Here is a 22,655-nt window from a genome sequence, read left to right on the forward strand (position 1 = left end):
ATCAATTTCAATATGAAAAACCTAATAATAATGAAAAATTTTCAAAAAAAAATAATTAAAAAAACTAACCCTCGGTGGTTGATTTGGTTGATTTTCCATTTCTGACCGTGAATGATTTCGCCGGAGATGGAGACTGATATCGTCAGAGATGGGGACTTATTTCGTCGGAGATGGGGACGGATGTCGCCTTAGAGAGTGAGAGATGGAGATGAGATTGAGTTGTGATTTAGGGTTTTAGGTTATGAGTTACGATTACGGGATATACTGTGGACGGTTCAGTGTTCCGATATATTAATATATTCGTGTTTGGAATTTGAAAAACAAATACGCGTTGGATACGAATGGCGCTATGTAAATCGCATTGCGATAGTCAGATTCGCGTTGCGATTTACATATTCACATTGCGATTTATGTATTCGCATTGCGATTTACATATTCGCATTGCGATTTACGTATTCGCATTGCGATTTATGTAATCACATTGCGATTTTCCAAATTCGCGTTGCGATTTACGTATTCGCATTGCGATTTTCCAAATTCACGTTGCGATTTACGAATTCGCATTGCGAATTAGGAAAATCGCAACGCGAATTTGGAAAATCGCAATGCGATAGTCAGAATCGCGTTGCGAATCTGGAAACTGATTTGCGATACTGGAGATCGCGTTGCGAATTATCGATCGCATTGCGATTTAGTTGGTCATTTTGGCAAATCCAAAAAAAGTTTGTTAAAATCGTATATTATAAGGCATTTTTGGTCACTGAGGTTATTTTCTCTTTTTATAATATAATCTAACACTATTACTTTAATAAATAATTAATATAATTTATAATATTTTTATTTCACTAAAATATGTCAATATTAATATTTTTATTAATAAAATTATAAAAATAATATTTAATGATAAATAAATTATTTCAATATTTTAAAAGAATAATATTAAGTTTTATGATAAATAATATTATTTATTGTATTTAATATTTGTAATAAATAATTTTTAAAAAACTCATCAACTAGTGGAAAAAAGGTTTAAATAACATCTTCCAAACATCATAAAACGTTTTCTAGATGTTTTTCCAAAAAATGTAATTCATTTAGACGGAAAACGTTTTTCGAAAAACGTTTTCCATAAATGTAATTCATTTTCCAGAAATGTAATTCATTTTCCAGAATTCAAATTCCAGTAATTCATTTTCCAATAATTCAAATTACAATAATTCATTTTCCGGAAAATCAATTACAGCCTTAGTTTTTGCTTAGCCTCAATTTTGATCGATCATCGACATAGATTTTCCCTTTTGATGCATGCCAGTTACAATCAACAATGCCCAACCCTTGCAGCTAATTTTTCTCTCTGATTAACTGATATTTCCAAGTCTATCTCCACAATTCAGTCCTTGTTGGATTAATCACATCTATTGTCGTTAGATCCAAGATAACTTTAAGTGTTGGAAAGGCCCGACTCGAATTATAGTGTCTTAGCGAGAATTGAACTCGATCTTGATTCCCCTTAGAGGACTACCACTAAGTTTGTTCACGAGAAATCGAATTACGACCAACCGATTTGTCTTCCCAACAGTAAGCCAAAACAACCTTCATGCCAGTGACATCTTTTTGAATTGAAGATGTGGTAAATTTAAAAGAATGACTGATTGTCACTCCTAGTTTCCAGATAATCAAAGAACAATATCTGAAGTTATAAAGAACAAGACTCAATTCTTACAATTTAGAATTGAGCTTCACAAAGTTTTAGGCTAAGTGGAGTTTAGCTAAACATGAATTGGATCATGCTTAGTATTGTGGAAAGAAAATAATGAAAGAAAAGTGGAGATGCAAGAAAAACATAACTTAAATAAATAACCAAGGAAATATAAATTTCAATACGTCTTTAAAGCTTGAACCCAAAGGGTATTTGTATCTCTAGAGTTCTAAGTAAATAAAATAATTAATTCCTAAGTAAAAGATACTGATAAAGATAAAATAACCAAACTAAAAATTCTATCGAGAGTCTTAGTAAATAAAATAATCAAACTAAAAATTGTAAATTTAAAAGGTTTATTACAAAAGATAAAAATATATGTTTAAGTCTTGAAGTTATGGTTGAATTCTGCTTTATTTTCTGGATAACTTTATCTCATGTAAATTGTAAATTAAATGTTCAAAATAATTCCACTAATCTTTTAGAAGATGTTGGTTGGACTGTTGAAATCTATTGATTTTTGAACTAATTAATCCAATGAAGCTTCTGTCCAAAATGAACCCAAAAGAAAATAAATCATTAATATCCAAATGATAAATTAGGAGTAAATAATAATAAAAATATGAAACATTCAACACTTATCGAGTAGCCATGCTGCAAAATCTTTTCAATCTAAGTGGTGTGGCTTAAAAGACTTGTTCGAGCCTCCTAAGTTTTATGCGGAGGCATGTAAAGGGGCTCCAGATTGTTGAGCCAATTGTAGATTGGAGCAGCAAGCAAAAACTAGACTTGGATTGCTCACAAGTTACCCAACGGTCTTGAGTTTTCTCTATATTGGATTAAATCTAGTCAGTTGGTGAGGACTGTTATCCCTTGAGTAGAAGGAAAGACTGTTATCCCTTGACTAGAAGGAAAGGAAGAGGAGCAATTTTCTTTGTTGAAGAATGGTATGTGGTCGTTCCAAAAGGATATTTATGTTCGAAACGTCTTCAAGTTTTGTCTTAGGGGAGATGACCCTAACAGGTTCAAGATTGAAGATGCTGTGAGTAGGGGCAAATGGTCTTCAAATATTTATGATTGCATGAATGTGTGGTCCTATAGTGGTACATATATTATGGAGAAGGTGTTGTTGGGGAAGCAAGCAAAGGAGGAAGGCACGTTGCTCTCCTTGAACTATCCTCGGAGTCTATGGTCAAGCAGGTGATTGTCAAGTGGAGATATAACACCCTCAACCCGATTTTATCGAGAATCGGATCAATGATGTTACATGATTGATCGAAAACGATAGTTTTTAACCTAATTTTATTACCAAATAATTAATTAATTAACTTATCAATATTTGGAACTAAATGATCATTACACTTTCATACATACACATCAAGGATCAATTTGGACAATTCAACGTACTTTGAAAACTTTTAATAATCATCGTTAATTAATCATGGCCTAAATCATATATTCTCAAAGTTTCATCATTGTTGGTATTGATATTTTTTATTCAATATCGATAATACCTTAGAACAGTATCGACATGAATTATTTTTTAGATTTCGAAGCTAAATATGACATCAATACCATGACTTAATATAGATACCATTTCAGGGTTTTGGATTTAAATCCCTCTAATGAGTATCAATACTCATATATTTGATATTGATATCACTGATCTAGTACTAATATCCTATACCAAAAATAGTTTCGAAATTTCCCAATAAGTCTACAGTATCAATACCCCTATTTTAGTATCGGTATCATGTACACCAAATAGTCAAAATGATAATTCAAACATGCCCCATCTTGCATGACCTGAACTATATGGAACATATGTAAGATAAAACGACATGCCAACAATGCATCATAGTATCAATTTCACCCCTACTTCATCCAATATATATATCATAAGCATACTTGAGTTCAAATAGCATAACTTACCATTTTGTATCATAAGCATGCCAATAGTAGTTCGAAATTTGAAGTACTCGGTGTTGTCATTCTTCTATTTCTAAGTTCACATACTCCAATATCTAGTCAAAATTTATTGAAGGAGGAACTCTTTTATTAGTTTTTTTCCTCTGTTTTAAACTATTCTGTTTCTTTCCTCATGTTTTGGGACTAAAATAGTTGTTTGACCAAAATTAAGACCCAAAATTTGTTAGTATTGTGGCTCAGGCCTAAGATGAATTTCGAATAGTCTAATGCAAGGTTTATTCTTAGCCTAAAAAGCAAAGGCCCCAAGCCCTCAACAAGGTCCATTTCGTTGAAAAACAAACAGTGTTTCGAGCGAGAACGATGGAAATTTTATAGGAGCGAGAAGAGCCAGAGGATAGACCCTGACAATTCCTACAAACTTGTTCTATCAAAATCCCTGCTTCCTCTATAATCCATAAAAGTTTATTAAACAAAGGTCTGTTACAATTTTCATGCAATCTTCATCTCAGTCATGGATCTAAGCCAAGTAAAAGTTTCTCCAATTTTGATTCCATCTAATTTCTCAGTTCTCAGATCATGACATTACTAACAACTGTGATCAGCAGTGTTAAATTATTTGTATTTACGTATTTATTTTCAACAATGTATTCGTCTGTTACTTGATTTAAACTTCCTCTCCACGACAGCCCGTAGAAGAAAACTATGCCAACCCCAAAACATCAAGGAAGCACAGGGACGGCAAACTTGTGCCGTTTCACGTACCCGATGCGTCCCCGGTACGGGGACGACACGGGGACGGCTGGGGTACGTACCGAGGACGTGCCACGGTGGCAGGGTACGGCTGAGCGACGCCGGGGACGTTTCACCGAGTCCTGGGGACATTTCGGGGACGGCATGTGACTTTCACATGCGTCCCCAGAATATTTTCGTCATTTTACAATAAAAAAAACAAGAAAAGCATAACCTAATTGGAGGTATAAAGCAACGGATAGAATTTATAAATATTCTCTGTTTCGTTTTCACTTTAACAGCATGCGTGTTCTGAAGGTATAAAGCTACGGATAAAATTTATAAATATTCACGACTCACGAGCCTGAAAAAGGGTTGCTCACCACACTATTGCGTATTAAAGAACTGAACGATGGAGCATATATATAATTATAAATACGTGTGTATGTATTGAAACTATCCAGATTCTATTTTTTGTAACTTTTGATGCAATGTCTTGTATAACTTCAAGGTTACACGACTACTCATTAAAAGCACTGTGAGTGCGTCATAGATAAAAAAAAATGGCCTTCAGAACACGCATGGTTATATGTATTTCAACTTCAGAGATACAATCTTTACAAAGTCTAATATTAGACATATTATACATAGATTCACGTGGCTTTATATGTGTTTCCCGTTAGCATTTAAGTCCCATAATATTAGACATATTATTATTTAATACATAAATTACATAAAATAAATTTTACATGAGTTATTTAATAGTAGTTTATATGTAACTTATATTCACATATCTTTTCGCCTTTTATATTCGCCTTTTATATTTACATGTTTTGTTTTTAATTACATTCAATTAATGCATGATATTTAAACTCATTTAATTTTTTTATGTAAACAGGTTAATTTAGTATAAATATGGCACATTATTTATGATTTTTTTATATATATTTATAATTTTAAAATTATTTTATATGACGTACCCTTGCCGTCTCCGTACCCTGTAATTTTCAAAATTGCCGTTTTCCGTCCCCGTCCCGTCCCCGTATCCGTATCCGTGCAACATAGCAAAACATGCTTCTTCCACGTGCTGTTCAAGGTGATCAGTCTAATGGTGTTGCTGTTTCAAGAATTGTGTGATTTCCCACTTTATGTCTTCTTTTTGGAAGGCTTCAGCTTTGGCATTTTACTTTCTTTCGACACTCTTTGTCAATAGCTTTGTCATCATATTCGTGATCACTGTTGTGCTAGCTGCTCTCGGTTTTTGGGTCGTCAAGAACGTTAGCGGCTGTATCTTAGTAAGGCTTAGGTGGTGGAATGAAATAAACGAGCAAGGTGAGAGCATATGGAGATTTCAGTGCCTTGACCAAGAGGTTGGTTATTTACATTATTGTTACATTTGGTTATCCCATCTCTTGATTTGCAATTTCCCTTGTTTGACATCTTTTTCGCCCTCTGTGCAGTCATTAGCCCGTATTAACCAAAAGGATTCCTGGCTATTTTGGTGGACATTGTATCTTAATGCAAATAAACATTAGGAAAGCGTATTGGAATGGTTGAATTTGCAATGCATTATGGTCATGTAGAGGTTTAGTTATTGAGTCATGATTTACATAGTTTTCACCCTTCTTTGTTCTGTTTCAGGCTGTTGCTTGGGGCATCTTTGGCATATTTTCAGTGGTAAGACTAGAAGTTGATTACCTCTTTGTGGCAGTTTGTTTTAGCCTTGCCATTGCCAACATCATCGGATTTACCAAATGCCGTAAAGGTACAGCATTCCTGCATCTCTGATATAGAATAGTTTTGATGCTGTAATAGTGTTATGGACGAGTATAAAATACAACCGGTTAATACAAGGTTAAAAGATGGCAGAAATCGGTTATAACCAAAAATAAACTTACCAAGAACATAAATATTTAGAGTAATTTGGGTAACATTTTATCTTCTCGAGTTAGATTATACATTGGGGCAGTCATAGTTGTTAGCAGCCTGGTTTTGGTGGATTAAGCAGGGCTCTCAAATCCTTAAGTCCGGCTCAGCTAGTCTTATTCTCAGCTGCAGTTAACATACTTTTTCTTTTTCTGTTATAAATTCAGATGCCAGGAACAAGATTCAGGGGTTTTCCTCTAGGACCATTGCTTCTCGTTTTTCATCTACACTACAGTCAGCATTTAGCTTGGCGTGACTTGTCTGAACCTACAGATTATTTTATCAAATCTTATTGCCCGGATTTCTTAACTTCTAGTCAGTGAAAAAAAAATGATTTCATTATTTGTTTTTCTTTTAATTCGTAGAATGAAAAAAGAACTTAGAAATATGCCTTCTTCCCGAATCTCTGTAGTTTTTTTATAATGTAATAAATTAGAAAAAAATAGTAAAATTGCATCAATCTTCTCCCCTTCATCATTGATAAACAGTTTCAGCAAGTCGGAATCTTGTTTTAGACTGAGGGAGGAGCAACAGCTTTACTTGGTCGGTAAGAAGTAATGAAATCTTGATTGAAGCGTTGGGCACTTTTTCACCATCTTCGCATGTTGCAAAACACAGAATAACACGTTGAAAATATTGGGGGTATGTAATAATAAAACATAGACAACTTGTGTTGAAGAAAACTTTTTTTTTATCTTGTCGTAGACTAATGCTCCGGTCTTCATGGTTCATATTCAAATATTTTGTCCAATTGTGCGTGTACGCGACCAATATAAGATATGGAAAAGTCAGGCAGTCAAAAGCTGAATAGAAAATTCGCAAATTGGTCGTTCCCAATTCTACTTTTAATCACATTCGTTCCCCTCTTTTACCTTCTTCATTTTGTTATGCTAAAGAAAAGAAATCATTATTTACTTTTTGTACTCAATCCCATCTTTGCTGCTATCTATATAAGTCCCCATCTGCTCTAATATTCTTGTAAGTTCATCCTTTGTATCGTCAACAATAAACCCAAAATAAAAAAATCAAATCTTTCTCTCTCTCCCTCCCTCCTTCAGTTCTTCATCTCTGACAAAAATGGATGCTTACGAGAGTTGTTTCGCATCTGAAACTCAACCAAGTGAAGAAGAGATGAATGTAAGGAAAGGTCCGTGGACAGAAGAAGAGGACTTGAGGCTCAAGGCGTTTGTCAACATTCATGGTGAAGGTCGATGGAATTCAGTTGCTCGGTTATCGGGTTTGAAAAGAACCGGAAAAAGCTGCAGATTAAGATGGCTCAACTATTTGAGACCCCAAGTGAGACGTGGGAACATCAGTCTCCAAGAGCAGCTATTGATCCTTCAACTGCATTCTCGATGGGGCAACAGGTCTTTACTTTGATTCCCACTTTTTGGTTTTGATTCGAATTCATTACATGAATGGTTTTAGCTGACTTACTGTCTGGTTCTGAAGATGGTCCAAAATCTCACAACATTTTCCTGGAAGGACAGACAACGAGATAAAGAACTATTGGAGAACAAGAGTCCAGAAACAGGCAAAGCAGCTTAAATGTGACGTCAACAGCAAGCAATTCAGGGACGCCATGCGTTACGTTTGGATTCCACGTTTAATAGAACGAATCTGTGCTTCATCCGAATCCCCCTCCGCTGAACAACCCTTGGCCACTGCCTACTCGGATCGTATCAGCAACATGAACACCAATCAAATCACCTGTGGATTGGTCCAAGTCGACTCGAGTGTCATGCCAGAGTCGTCAGGCACTTCATCGGAATCCCACAATGCTCAAGTCTCTTCCATTTCGAACTTGACAGAATGTTATGACGCACCCCACGTTTCGAACAACCCGGACAGCTTTCAAATCGGGTCGGGTTTAAGCTCGGAAATTTTAGGGGGCACATGGAATATAGATGGTGGAGAGTGGATGGAGAGTGTGTGGAATGAAGAGAATATTTGGTTCCTAAGACAGCAGCTTTACGAGGATGATTTGAATTAGCTTACTTTACCTAACAGGTTTTAGATTTTAAACATTTTGGGCATTCTTTGTTATCAAAGATAAGAGTATCTCTAACAGTACAAAATCTCTACACTTTTGGAATGTAAATGTTTCAGGTTGATAGAGATGTATAACTTCACTGTATATCTCTAAAAAAATATAGCATTTCTGTTCCCGGACAACATCCATTTTATGTACAACCAGTGTATCCTTACGGTGAAATTAATTTTACGATTTTCATCCAATTTTTTTTTTAACAAACATATTAAAGCAAAACAATGGTAAAATTGCTTGATTGATAGAGTTTTTAAAAATGGCTCACAGTAAAAATTATTTTCTGAATTAAGAATTTTGTTATAATATTTGATGTAGATCATTCAATTACACTATAATTTTGTTATACGTGACATAAAAAATTTATTTTAGACAAAATTTATCATATATTTCTGATGACTTTTGTCAAATTCTGTAACAAATTTTCTAATGTAGAAAATAATTTTTGCTCCACCTTACATATGTTCTTTTCCGCTCTATTATTCATGCAAAATGGCGGTAAATAAATTATGGGATAATGGGAGTAAAACTAAGAAATTTCTTTTCCAAATATTCTAGATTCATTATAAAATTTGCTAACGGTCGATACATATTCACTCTGAAATCCAAATTTTTATATTAATTGTTTATTTTATCATTGGTACTGCCATAAATATAGAACTCCGGTGATCGGAGAAAGATAGAGGATGGAAGAGACGATTAAGTCTCCGAAGAAAGAAAATAAGAAAGAATAATAAAGTAACATTTTAAGAACTAACTGTTTATTTAAAGCCTATGAACCAATGATACAGAGGTCCCAACTATTTATAGCTTAATAGTAACAAATAGCCCATAACAGAAACCAAAATAGGCTAACAGAAAATATAACCGATTTAAATCACGTGATACAAGGCCTATATACTTGTACTATTTTATTCTCCTGGTTTCTCTTCTTCTCCAAATTCTCTTGATATAAAACAACACAAAGCTGACAGCACATCGATCCAAAATGAGAAGGAGGAATTGACTTAGTAAGAATGTCAGCAACCTGCTCAACAGAGGGAACAAAACTCACAACTAGCTGACCAGCCAAGACCTTTTCACGAACAAAATGAATATCAAGCTCAACGTGCTTGACCCGAGCATGATGAGTAGCATTTAAAGCCACTGAGGCAGTTGATGAATTATCGCACCAAACTGTTGGTGTTCCAGAAATGACAAAACCAACTTCTGTCAACAAATGTTGAATCCATACGAGCTCATAAATCAAGTTTGAAAGCCTCCTCTATTCAGCCTCAGAGGTAGACCTGGACATCACGCTTTGTTTCTTTGAGCACCAGGCCACTGGATTACCAGCAAGGTAAAACAATATCCTGTGGTCGAACGACGATCCTCAGGGGATTTTGCCCAATCAAATCCCTCAAGCTCACAAGACTCAGAGCATTGATAACACAACCCATGCTCTAGAGTGCCACAAAAATAGCGAAGGATTCACTCCAAATCCTTTCAATGAACCACTAAATAATTATTCATAAACTGACTAACCTTGTTCACGACAAAGGAAATGTCAGGCCTAGTTAAGGTTACATATTGGAGCCCTCCAACAAAACTACGATACAAATGAATATCATCAAAAGTAGGCTCATCATCAGCTTTCAACTTGACCGCAACCACCATAAGTGTAGGAGTGGGATTTAAGTGAGACATGTTGGTTTTGTTGAGCAACTCAAAAATATAACAGTGTTGATTAAACCCTAAACCATCTTATAGGTGCTTTATTTAGTTATTATTTCGATTTTAAATTGTTGATTAATCGTTGGTTTTTGTGGCTAATTTGTTCGTTTTGATTCATTTTCTATGCAAGATAATAGATTCTGAAAATTGCACTAAAATGACATAATTATGCAATTTTTTTATTTTCGAAATCAAGGATGAATTAGTGGGCATGACTCTGGCCATGACACATCTGACGAGGTGATGAGTCAGCACCTTCTAGAAGGTCCAGTCAACGCTTCTAGAAGGACAAATGGATTAGTCGCACATTTCTGCAATTCAAATTTGAGTTAAAATCATGTTTTTAGGATATTAGCTTAAATATTATATTTTATCTTATCTTTGTTTTTAGTATTTTTAGTTTAAATAGTTTAAGTATTTTCATTAGGAATTATCTCTTTATTTTAGGAATTATATTTTCCTTATTTTTAGGATTTTAAAGGCTATAAATACCCTCTCAGGGTAAGCCTACAAACACATTCAGAAATCATTATTCTTCTTTCTCTAGTTTTTAATAAAAGTATTTCTTTTCTTTTTCAAAGTTCTTCTTTGTTTTATTTTTATTTTTATTTTCAAAGATGTTAACTATGATTGTCATACTTAGTTAATTTCTCTATAACCAGGGTTGAGGCGATGACTCAATCCTTATTGTGAGGATTGAAAAGCACTAAATTAACTTTGAGTTATTTTCTCAATTTTCTAGAGGAACAAGAATGGTAACCGACCTATATTTTTAAAATAAAAACGCTTTTTAATCAAAAAGTCGACATTGGTTCGAAAGTTGTTCTGATTTACAGTTGGGTGGGAGAATCGGTTGGTGGCAAGTTCGACTTCCTGTGAACACAATTAGCGGCAGTCCACTAAGGGAAATTGAGATCGTGCTAGATTATCATTGAGGCGACTTAGTCCAATTCAGGTTTTTTCAGATCTATAAAATAGGTTGGTGCTAACGACGATAGTCGTAGTTAGTCTCCGTAAAGGACTGATATCCAAAAATAGATTTTGGTTTATCGGTTCACAAGAGAAAAAAACAAGTTACACGGGCTGGGCCCTGTGGACTGTAGCCGGAAAAAAAAATCTATTCCGATGATCAATAGGAATTTGAGACAAACCTGAAGTCCGAGGCTAATTTCACTATAAGTTTATCTTTATCTCAATCTCTTTGAATTATTTTATTTTATTAATTCTTATAAAAATAACTTTTAAAACCCCTATTTAATCTCATCCAAAATTCTGCCTTATCTCATCCTTTTTCTAAATCAGAAAGGTCACTTCATTAGAAACACCAGAGTCTCTGTGGACCGACCCTGCTTCTCTATTCTAAAGATCAGATGATTCGACAATTAGTTGTGGCACCTGCCGTACAACAACCTCTATGCATCACTTTTCCGCAAGACGCAACTCCGTTTACTCTAAAAGCGAGCATTATTCATCTTCTTCATATATTCCATGTGCTTCCCAGTGAAAGTCCACACAAACATCTCACAGAGTTTCATATAGTTTGTTCAAGCATAAAACCTCAGGGAGTATCTCATGACCAAATAAAACTACGAGTTTTCCCTTTTTCTTTATCTAGTTTAGCTAAAGAATGACTATTTTATTTACCTCCCAATTCTATAAATATTTGGGTTGATTTAACTCGGATTTTCTTGATAGGTTTTTCCTAGCAACAAAAGCAAGTGAATTAAGGAGAAATATTATGGGAAAAGAAAAAAAGATGAAGAATCATTTTACGATTACTGGGAGTGATTTAAGAAGCTTTGTGCAAGCTGTCCACAACACGGATTATCAAAGCAAACACTCCTCCAGTATTTCTATGAATGGTTGCTTCCAATAGAGATGAAAACTATAGACGATGCTAGTGGAGGAGCTCTTGTGAACAAAAACCAAACTACAACAAGGGAATAAATTCCAACAATGGTTTCCAACTCTCAGTAGTTTGGCTCTTCAAGTGAACCCAGCTGACGTGTTCACGAGATAAGTACTATTTCCTTAGAAACAAATTGATTAATTAACTAACGTAGTTAATTCTTTGGTTGTAGGGAAAATTTGATTAAAAAAAGTATGTGGAATATGCACAATGACATATCATTCGACAGACTGTTGTCCAATGCTTTAGGAGGAAGTTGACGCGGAAGCAAATGCTCTAGAGAACTTTCCGGGACCTCCCTAGAGACCCTATAACTCATACTCCAATACTTATAATCTGGGAAAGAGAGACCATCAAAATTTGAGTTATGGACAAAACCTAAGGCAAAATCGGGCCTATCAGCAAAGGTCCCCACAAACGTTTCAATCACAAAAGTCCTCTCTGGAATCCATTGTTGAACGTTTGACCTTGTCCCAGGAAAAGTTCCAAAATTGAACCGAGACCCATCTATAAGAATTGGATAAACAAATGAGTCAACTGGCTCAAACCGTGGGGAGATTAGAATCACAAGGGAAGTTATCTTCTCAAATGGAGTCAAATCCAAGAGAAAATGTAAACGCCATCACTCTCCGAGGTGGTACAGTTGTCGAACAATCAGTCCAAAAACATGTTGACGCAAACCCACAAAGGAACGAAGAAGATCTAAAATCACAAATAGAAGAATAATCAATTGACACAAATCCCTCTAAGGAAAATGGGATTGACGCAAATCCCTAAAGAAAGAATAAATAAGTTTCAAAACCTAATCTGAAACCATCTCCTTATGAAACTCCACTACCATTTCCTTTCAAGTTAGTAAAAAAAGACAAACAAGCTGAAGAGAAGGAAATTTTGGAGGTGTTCCGAAAGGTTGAAATCAACATACCCCTCTTTGACGTAATACCAATGTATGCTATATTTCTTAGAGACCTTTGTACTACAAAAAGCTTATCAGAACAGAAAAGGTGAATTTAGAAGACCATGCTTCAACTGTTTTCCAACGAAAGCTTCCACCAAAGTTAGAAGATCAAGGTATGTTTTCTATACCTTGCAAAATTGGTAAAATTGGAATTAAACATGAAATGTGAGATTTAGGAACTTCTATTAATATAATGCCTTTATCTGTATACAATTTACTTTCTAATGAGCCTTTGAATGATACAAGAATAACAATACAGTTTGCGGATCGATCGATAATATATCCTGAAGGACTCTTAGAAGGTGTATTAGTTAAGGTAAATGAGCTTATATTTCCAGTGGATTTATTTCATTGACATGGAAAATGACCGAACAAATACTTGTTATGATATACTTCTGGGTCTTCCCTTCCTTAGCACAACGAATACAAAAATCGATGTAAGAAGTGGAATTCTTACAATAGAGTTTGACGGTAAGATCGTAAAATTTGTTGTATACAAAGCAATGCGTTATTGTAACACCTATTTCCTATATATGTTTCCGTACACAAGTCACAGGTGTCATAGGACTTTTTAAAAACATTTACTTATTTGTAAAACACATAAAATTTTGTTTTGAAAATATAACAAAACATTTTTAATAAAATAATAAAACAATATTTGTAACATATTACAAAACTTATAACTTTAATACTTTCTAGAGCCTTTTTTTCTTAAATTCAAATGCATGCCAGTTAATTTTCAAAATAGACATGATTGTCCTACTGTTACTGATGAGTCAACCTTGATTGATGATAGTTGTTGTTGCACTCCTTACTCAGTTAGTGTTTGCTCTTACCTACGCGTGAAAGTAACACACGCTAAGTATTTACTTAGTGAGGCAATATATTGTAAATAAATTGTAATTCATACATAAGGATATCATGGCTATTGAAATACGAACTAAATCGTCTACTCTATAGGAATCAGTTAATAATCTCAGTTAAACCAAATTTCTTTCATATAGTCATCGAAATTATTTTTAGTATGCCCAACATACCTATTTTCTGTATATTTTTGCAATTATCCTTTATTTTGCCCAATGTATGTTAAATGAGAATGTACGGTACATACATTGCACCGAAGTGCTGAAATGGTCATTCACCTTTTATGAATACCATGAGTGGCACCTTTTATGTCGGTAATGTACCATTATGCATTTAACTTTCATTAATGGCACCTTTTATGCTAAAATGCATCATTATGCATTTAACTTTCATTAGTGTCACCTTTTATGCCAAAATGCACTATTATGCATTTAATTTTCATTAATGGCACCTTTTATTCCGAAATGCACCGTTGTGCATTTAATTTACATTAGTGGAACCTTTTTATGTCGAAATGCACCGTTATGCATTTAATTTGGCAATCATTGATAACCATTGCATAACATCAACATTCATCCATTCATTTTAGAGCGGTTCATACTCTAAAACTTATTCATAATATCATTTCTATATACGTTATGAAAATACACCAAAATACTGTAAAATATAAATTTAACAAAACATTCAAGGTTGACTTATCATGAGTTTTCCTCCTTTTATACAAGTAATATAAATGCACTCACCAGATATGCCTCGCTAGTATGTTGTAATGTTGTCCGGCTATTCGGCAACTTTATCTTTGCCCTTTTTCTTGCTTGACTCAGGAGTTTGGTTATGGTCTATAAAAACATCCATTAAGTATGCATATGATACCAATGTTAGTATACTCTCTAACATTTATACTTTTAATAATACTCAAAAGTACTATTATATTCAATTTCTATCAAAATTCATCCTATCATAAATTTTCCATACTCAATAGTATCAGTACCACTACCATGGTATCGATATTTCTATACTATGGTATTGATACTCTCTTTCAGTATCGATACCATTTCTGCATTCTAGAATCCATGGTATCGATACCATCTCCTTAGTATCGATACCCACATCAGTATCGATACTAATTGCATCAGTATCGATATTGTTCATCATATTTCCCCAATTTTAAACCTATAGTATCGGTATTGTTCTTCCAGTACCGATACCCTTACCCAAATTTTCCATTTTTCAGCTTGATTTTTACCCAAATTTCATTTAAATCTCTTACTTTTACCTCAAACAATACCCTTAAACTTAACATCACGTAACCCAACTAATTTTCCTCTATTTAGCTTCTTAAAACATCTAAATTCTCCAAAGAATATCCCAAACCAAGAATCATACTACTTTTTCATACATGTTTTTAATCATATCCAATGTTTCGAATCTCTTATTTACTTATTTGAAAAGTCAAATATACTTGTAAACCTCAATAAAAACTCATATTTCAACATAACATTCAAAAACCCATTTTCTTCGATCTCAAATAAATCACACATCTCTTAGTTTCAATCCTCTTTAACCCTTCCTTAAGCTTCTACATCACTTAATATTTCAAGACCAAACCAAAAACTCCAAAAACTAAAGGAAAAACTAGTTGGATAAAGGCTTGCCTTTGGCTATGGAGAAGAGCACGTGCAACAGGGAAGAAGGAGATAAGAAGAGAATATGACTTAGTTATTTTTCAACTTTCCCCTTTCTCCCTTTCTTAAATACCCTAATTACAATGAATTTTAAAACCATTTTCCTTTAAAGGACCAAAATGTCCTTTCATTCTTCCATTCTTGCTAATTGGTCTTAAACACAATTTCTAAACCATTTATTATACTTTATTATTTATTCAATTTAATCCTCTAAATTTTTAAATCCTTTCAATATAGTCACTAACCCGATTTTGGGGTATTATAATTCTCCCCCTTAAGAAAATTCAACCTCGAATTTAAAGAAGTACTTGATACGAAGAGGTGTGGAAATTGTTTCCTTATGTTCTCCTCTCTTTCCCAGGTAGCTTCTTCTACCTTATGGTTTTGCCAAAGTACTTTAACTAGAGAATCTTCTTGTTATGCAGTTCTTTGCTTTCTTGAGCCAAGATCTGCACTGATTCTTCCTCTTAAGTCAGATCTGGTCGGATCTTTATTTCCTCTGGTGTTATAATATGAGATGGATCTGATCGGTAACTTTTAAGCATCGACACATGAAAAACATTGTGGATCTTGTTCATATCAGGTGGAAAACTAATTGATAAGCTACTGGTCTGACCATTTTCAAAATCTCATAAGGTCCAATGTATCTCGACTCAGCTTTCCTTTGCGTCCAAATCGTAATACTTTCTTCCAAAGAGACACTTTTAGAAATACCTTATCTCCCACTTGAAATTTAATTTCTTTTATTTTCAAATCAGCATAAGACTTTTGTCGATCGGAGGCTATCTTTAGATTATCTTGGATAACTTTTACTTTCTCTTCCATTTTTTTCATCAAATTTGGGTCAACTAAGTCTCGATCTTTTAGTTCAAACCAATTTAATGGTGTTTGACACTTTCTCCCATATAAAGCTTCATATGGGGCCATCTTAATACTCGATTGATAACTATTATTATAATCAAATTTTTTTAAGGCAAATACCTTTCCCATGATCCTTTAAAATCAATCACACATGCCCTTAGCATATCCTCTAATATCTGAATAGTTTGTTATGACTGCCCATCTGTCTGAGGATGAAAAGTTATGCTGAAATTCAATCGAGTACCCAATGCCTCATGCAAGGACTTCTAGAATCTTGCAGTAAACCTTGGGTCTTGATCAGACACTATCGATATAGGTACTCCATGCAGCCGAACTATCTCTTTTATATACAATTCTACATGTTTATCCATCAAGTAATCTACATGAACTGGAATAAAGTGAGCTGTCTTGGTCAATCTTTCCACAATTACCCATATTGAGTCTTTTTTACCTGGTTATAAAGGTAACCCCGAAACAAAATCCATTGTAACTCATTCCCACTTCCACTCAGGAATGGATATATGTTGTAGTAATCCGGAAAGGAACTTGATGTTCAGCTTTCACTTGTTGACATGTCAAACATTTTGTAACAAACTCCGATACAACTCTTTCATGCCAAGCCACCAATAACGACTCTTTATATTCTGATACATTTTATTCCCGCCTGGATGCATGGTCAAAGGACTATAATATGCCTCTAAAAGAATATCTTTCTTCAATTCATCATTATCGGGAATGTAAAGTCTTCCATGATAATATAAACATCCATCAGCAGTCATTTCGAAGTCTTTGACCTCTTCTTTTTCTACTTGTGCGTTTCTCACCAAGCATTTCTCATATTGACCTTGCAACTCTTTTACCCGATCCAAAAGCATCGGCTTTAACTTAAGCTCAGCAATTAAGGCACCATCTTCCTTTAAAGACGTACGCGCATTCAAAGCTCGTAGAGCGGCAAAAGTATTTTGGCTAAGTGCATGCTACGACATTAGCCTTCCCGAGATGATAATTGATGATAAAATCATAATCTTTCAGAAGCTCGATTCATCTTCTCTATCTCAAATTCAGTTATTTTTAGTCAGCATTAGACTCTTATGATCTGTATAAATATGGCACCACTCATTGTACAGATAATGGCGCCAAATTTTAAAAGCAAACACAACCGCTGCAAATTCCAAGTCATGTTGGGTAATTTCTCTGTGATTCTTCAGTTGTCTTGAGGTATAAGCCACAACTTTTCCATCTTGCATAAGCACACATCCCAACCCATTATGAGATGTGTCACTAAAGACTATATAGTCTTTACCCAACTCAGGTTGTACAAGCATTGGGGATTCTGTTACAATTCTATTTAGCATTTCAAAACTTTCTTGACATTTCTCTAACCACATAAAAGGAACATCTTTGTGTAACAACTTAGTTAGCGGTGAAGCTAACATTGAGAAGTTCTTCATGAACCGTCTATAATAACCGGCAAGCCCCAAGAAACTCTAAACTTCAAAAACTTTCTTTGGGGATTACCAATCCACTATAGCTTGAATCTTTTTTAGATATACCCTGATGCCTTCTGCGGAGACTATATGACCAAGGAAAGCAATCTCAGCTAACCAAAGTTCACATTTGGATAATTTAGAATATAGCTCCTTTTCTCGAAGTGTCTGAAGAACCACTCGAAGATGAGCATCATATTCATCTCTTAATTTGGAATACACCAAAATATCATCTATAAATACTACCATGAATTGATCCAAGTAATGTTGAAATACTCAATTCATCAAGTCCATAAATGCTACAGGAGCGTTAGTCAATCCAAAAGGCATCACCACAAATTCATAGTGTCCAAACCGGGTCCAAAAAGTTATCTTTGAATTATCATCCTCTTTTATCTTTAATTGGTGGTACCCCGACCTCAGGTCTATCTTATAGAACACTGCTACACCTTTCAATTCATAAAATAGATCATCAATCCTTGAAAGAGGATACTTATTCTTTATCTTTACTTTGTTTAACTGGAGGTAGTCGATGCATAATCTCATAGACACGTCCTTCTTTTTCACAAAAAGTACAGGTGCTCCCCAAGGAGAAACACTGGGTCTCACAAATCCCTTATAGAGTAGCTCTTGCAATTGGGCTTTTAGCTCTTTTAACTCTGTTGGAGTCATTCGATGTGGAGCCATAAAATAGGTTCAGTACCCGGGTAAACCTCAATTTGGAATTCCACCTCGCAGTTTGGAGGTAAACCTGGTAACTCTTCCGGAAAAACATTCAGAAAATCCCTAACCGTTGGAATATCATCTACTCTCACTTTCGATACTCGAGTGTCGGTCACATTAGTTAGAAAATCTATGCATCCCTTTGAAATTTTTTTCTTTGCAGTCATGATTGATATCACATTGGATGGCAATTTCACTTTTTCGCCGATCACTAATATTTCGAAGCCTTCTGCATCCTTAAAAAATAATTGCCTCTATGGAAATCAACCCAACAATGATATGGAGACAACCAATCCATGCCCAAAATGATTTCAAACTCATAAAAAGAAAACTCTATTAAGTTTTCCAGAAACACAATCCCTTGAATCTTTATCGGGCATTTTCTACATACCTGCGTTACTCTCGCACTATAGCCCATAGGGTTTACCGATATCATCTCACTAATAATTGGTTTTAAAGGAATTCCTCTAGCTCTAACCAACTTTGTACTAATTTATGAGTGTGTCAAACCAGAGTTAACTAAAAAAAATACAAGTTCATCAAAAATATGGAATGTACCTGTTAAGATCTCTGGGACATCTCAATCCTTATTGGTCTTAATATTGTAAATTATGGCGACTCCCTGAGTCTCTTGTCGCGGTATTGGTTCAGATTGTCCTTTAGATCTACCTCTTCCTTTACTTCTATTAGAAGCCACCACTGATCTCTCATATTCCACTGAATTATCCCTGGATTTCTTAGAACAGTTTCGGGAAAACTGATCGGTCACATCACACTGGAAACAAGCTCCACTCAGAAATCTGCATACTCCATAATGCAATTTACTAAATGTCTGACATGGAGTTCTCTCTCCAAATGATCTACTTGAGCTAGCAGCAAAAGATTAGGATTGTTTAGTTTTCTGCGAAGCTGCAGCAGAACCATCTCTATCAATATATCGGGAACTCGGGCCCTTACCTCTTTTAGGTCGATGGGGAGTTGAAGGCGTTCCAACTCTTTTCCCCGTCTGCATAATTTGCTCTGCTGTCAGGGTCTCATCTTGAGCTCTTTGCAATAGCCTTGGCTCGGTTTATGACTTCTTGCACACTAGGCAAGTTCAAAGCCAACATCATCTCTTTCAACTTTGGCCTCAAACCTTCAATAAACCAATTACGTCGAGCATTGTCATTGGGAACTACCTTAGTAGAAAAATGACTCAGCTTATTGTATTCGACCTCGTACTCATGTACTACTCGATCACCTTGTTTCAAATTAAGGAACTTTACCAGCATTGCCCGTCTAAACTACTCACCAATATACTTGTTCTTAAATTCCTCCAGAAAGAACTGCTAGGTCACTTGTTCTGGTGGTGAATACATTGTAGTATTTTACCACCATACTCGAGCTTATCATCGAAGTAAAGATACAGTTCCACCCAGATTTTTAGAATCCGAGTAGTGAAGACTTTCAAGCATTACCATAACATCATTTAACCATAAGTCATCCTCCAAAGGACCTTCATCCTCTTCTCCCTGAAACTCAGAAGCTCCTAAACTCTTCAACTCTTTTGGGATCAACATCCTCGATACTAGAGGAGCAGGGGGAGGAAGAGGAGGTTGAACCGTGTCAATATGGCATCGAGAGCTTGCATAAAAGCACCAAACTAAGGTAGCAACATACCCTGATATGCAGGTGCACTAGCATTTTCAGATGGAATTGATTGCTCACTATTAGCCTCGTAACTTTCGCTACCTATTTCTTCTCTAATTTCTTGTTCCCCCACTCTACTTGAGTTTGAGGAATCCGATATCTAATAGAACATACAAAATCATAATACTCAAGATAGTAGGGAGTGACATCAATCACACTCTACTGACACCATATCAGTAACCTTGACAATATTAGTGCCATGTAATCCTATTTAGAGTCAACTAAACCCGGTTTTGGCCGAGAATCGGCTAAAGCTGTAGCTCTGATACTAACAAATGTAACACCCATTTCCTATATACATTTTCGTACACAAGTCACATGTGTCATAGGATTTTTTAAAAACATTTACTTATTTGTAAAACCCATAAAATTTTGTTTCGAAAATATAACAAACATTTTTAATAAAATAATAAAACAATATTTGTAACATATTACAAAAGTTATAACTTTAATACATTTCAGAGCATTTTTTTTTCTTAAATTCAAATACAAGCTAGCTAATTTTCAAAATAGACATGATTGTCCTATTGTTACTGATGAGTCAACCTTGGATTGATGATAACAGCTGCTGCACTCCTTACTCAGCTAGTCTTTGCTCTTACCTACGCGTGAAATTAACACACGCTAAGTATTTACTTAGTGACACAATATATTGAAAATAAACTGCAATTCATAAATAAGGATATCATGGCTATTGAAATACGAACTAAATCGTATACTCCATAATAATCAGTAAACCATCTCAATTAAACCAAATTTCTTTTATATAGTCATCAAAACTATTCTTAGTATGCCAACATACCTATTTTCTGTATATTTTTCCCAATTATCCTTTATTTTGCCCAATGTATGTTAAATGAGAATATAGGGTACATGCATTGCACCAAAGTGCCGAAATGGTCATGCACCTTTTATGAATACCATGAGTGGCACCTTTTGTGTCGATAATGCATCGTTATGCATTTAACTGTCATTAATGGCACCTTTTACGTCGAAATGCACCATTATGCATTTAACATTCATTAGTTGCACCTTTTATGCCTAAATGCACCGTTATGCATTTTATTTTCATTAATGGCACCTTTTATGCCTAAATTCACCGTTATGCATTTAATTTTCTTTAGTGGTACATTTTATGCCGAAATTCACCGTTATGCCTTTAATTTGGCAATCATTGATAACCATTGCACAACATTAACATTCATCCATTCATTTTAGAGCATTCACTCTAAAACTTATTCATAATATCATTTCTATATACGTTATGAAAATACATTAAAATTCTATAAAATATACATTTAACAAAACATTCGTTGTTGACTTATAGCGAGTCTTCCTCCTTTTATACAAGTACAATAAATGTACTCACCTGATATGCCTCGCTAGTATGTTGTAATGATGTCCGACTATTCGACAACTTTATCTTTGCCCTTTTTCTTGCTTAACTCAGGAGCTTGGTTATGATCTATACAAATATCCTTTAAGTACACATATGATACAATGTAAGTATACTCTCTAAATTTTATACTTTTAATAATACTCAAAAGTACTATTATATTCAATTTCTATCAAAATTCATCCTCTCTTAAATTTTCTATACTCAATAGTATCGGTACCCCTACCATGGTATCGATACTTCTATACTATGGTACCAATACTCCCTTTCAGTATCGATTCCATTTCTACATTTTGGAATCCATGGTATCGATACCTTCCCCCTTAGTATTGATACCCATATCAATATCGATACTGTTCATCCTATTTCCCCAATTTTAAACCTATAGTATCGGTACTATTCTTCCAATACCAATACCTTTACCTAGATTTTCAATTTTTTAGCTCGATTTTTACCCAAATTTCGTTTAAATCTCTTACTTTTACCTCAAACAATACCCTTAAACTTAACATCACTTAACCCAACTAACTTTCCTCCATTTAGCTTCTTAAAACATCTAAATTCCCCAAAGAACATCTCAAACCAAGAATCATACTACTTTTTCATATGTGTTTTTAATCACATTCAATGCTTATAATATCTTATTTACTTATTTGACAAGTCAAATATACTTGTAAACCTCAATAAAGACTCATATTTCAACATAACATTCAAAAACCCATTTTGTTCAATCTCAAATAAATCATTCATCTCTTAGTTTCAATCCTCTTTAACCGTTCCTTAAGCTTCCATGTCACTTAAGGTTTCAAGACCAAACCAAAAACTAAAGGAAAAACTATCTGGATGAAGTCTTACCTTTGGCTATAGAGGAGAGCACAGGCAACGGGGAAGAATGAGAGAAGAAGAGAAGATGACTTAGTTATTTTTCAAATTTCCCCTTTCTTAAATACCCTAATTACAATGAATTTTAAAATCTATTTCCATCTAAAGGACCAAAATGCCCTTTCATTCTTCCATTCTTATTAATTAGTCTTAAACAT

At 34.6% G+C, this 22,655-nt stretch overlaps 2 protein-coding genes across 2 annotated transcripts; both read left to right on the forward strand.

Annotated features, from left to right (window-relative positions):
* The first annotated feature begins 4,011 nt into the window (after nt 1-4,011).
* LOC120215695 (Golgi apparatus membrane protein-like protein ECHIDNA) lies at nt 4,012-6,539 on the forward strand. Its single transcript, XM_039213301.1, has 7 exons — nt 4,012-4,154; nt 4,315-4,346; nt 5,429-5,453; nt 5,524-5,727; nt 5,818-5,877; nt 5,999-6,122; nt 6,451-6,539. The coding sequence occupies exons 1-7, from the start codon at nt 4,140-4,142 to the stop codon at nt 6,537-6,539; spliced, it is 549 nt and encodes a 182-aa protein (XP_039069232.1). The 5' UTR covers nt 4,012-4,139.
* Nucleotides 6,540-7,360: 821 nt separating this feature from the next.
* LOC120215689 (transcription factor MYB78-like) lies at nt 7,361-8,358 on the forward strand. The gene is made up of 2 exons (XM_039213288.1): nt 7,361-7,650; nt 7,736-8,358. The coding sequence occupies exons 1-2, from the start codon at nt 7,361-7,363 to the stop codon at nt 8,274-8,276; spliced, it is 831 nt and encodes a 276-aa protein (XP_039069219.1). The 3' UTR covers nt 8,277-8,358.
* Nucleotides 8,359-22,655: the final 14,297 nt, after the last annotated feature.

Source organism: Hibiscus syriacus, unplaced genomic scaffold (genome assembly GCF_006381635.1).
Source record: "Hibiscus syriacus cultivar Baekdansim isolate YM2019G1 unplaced genomic scaffold, ASM638163v2 tig00110152_pilon, whole genome shotgun sequence".
NCBI lineage: Eukaryota > Viridiplantae > Streptophyta > Magnoliopsida > Malvales > Malvaceae > Hibiscus > Hibiscus syriacus.

Excerpts from the sequence above, each read along its gene's own strand:
- LOC120215695 (XM_039213301.1), top strand. Across the intron at positions 5,454-5,523 it reads TCTTCCACGTGCTGTTCAAG|GCTTCAGCTTTGGCATTTTA; the intron begins GTGATCAGTCTA and ends TCTTTTTGGAAG. Across the intron at positions 5,728-5,817 it reads TTCAGTGCCTTGACCAAGAG|TCATTAGCCCGTATTAACCA; the intron begins GTTGGTTATTTA and ends CCCTCTGTGCAG.
- LOC120215689 (XM_039213288.1), top strand. The coding sequence starts at position 7,361 with ATGGATGCTTACGAGAGTTGTTTCGCATCTGAAACTCAACCAAGTGAA. Across the intron at positions 7,651-7,735 it reads CATTCTCGATGGGGCAACAG|ATGGTCCAAAATCTCACAAC; the intron begins GTCTTTACTTTG and ends CTGGTTCTGAAG.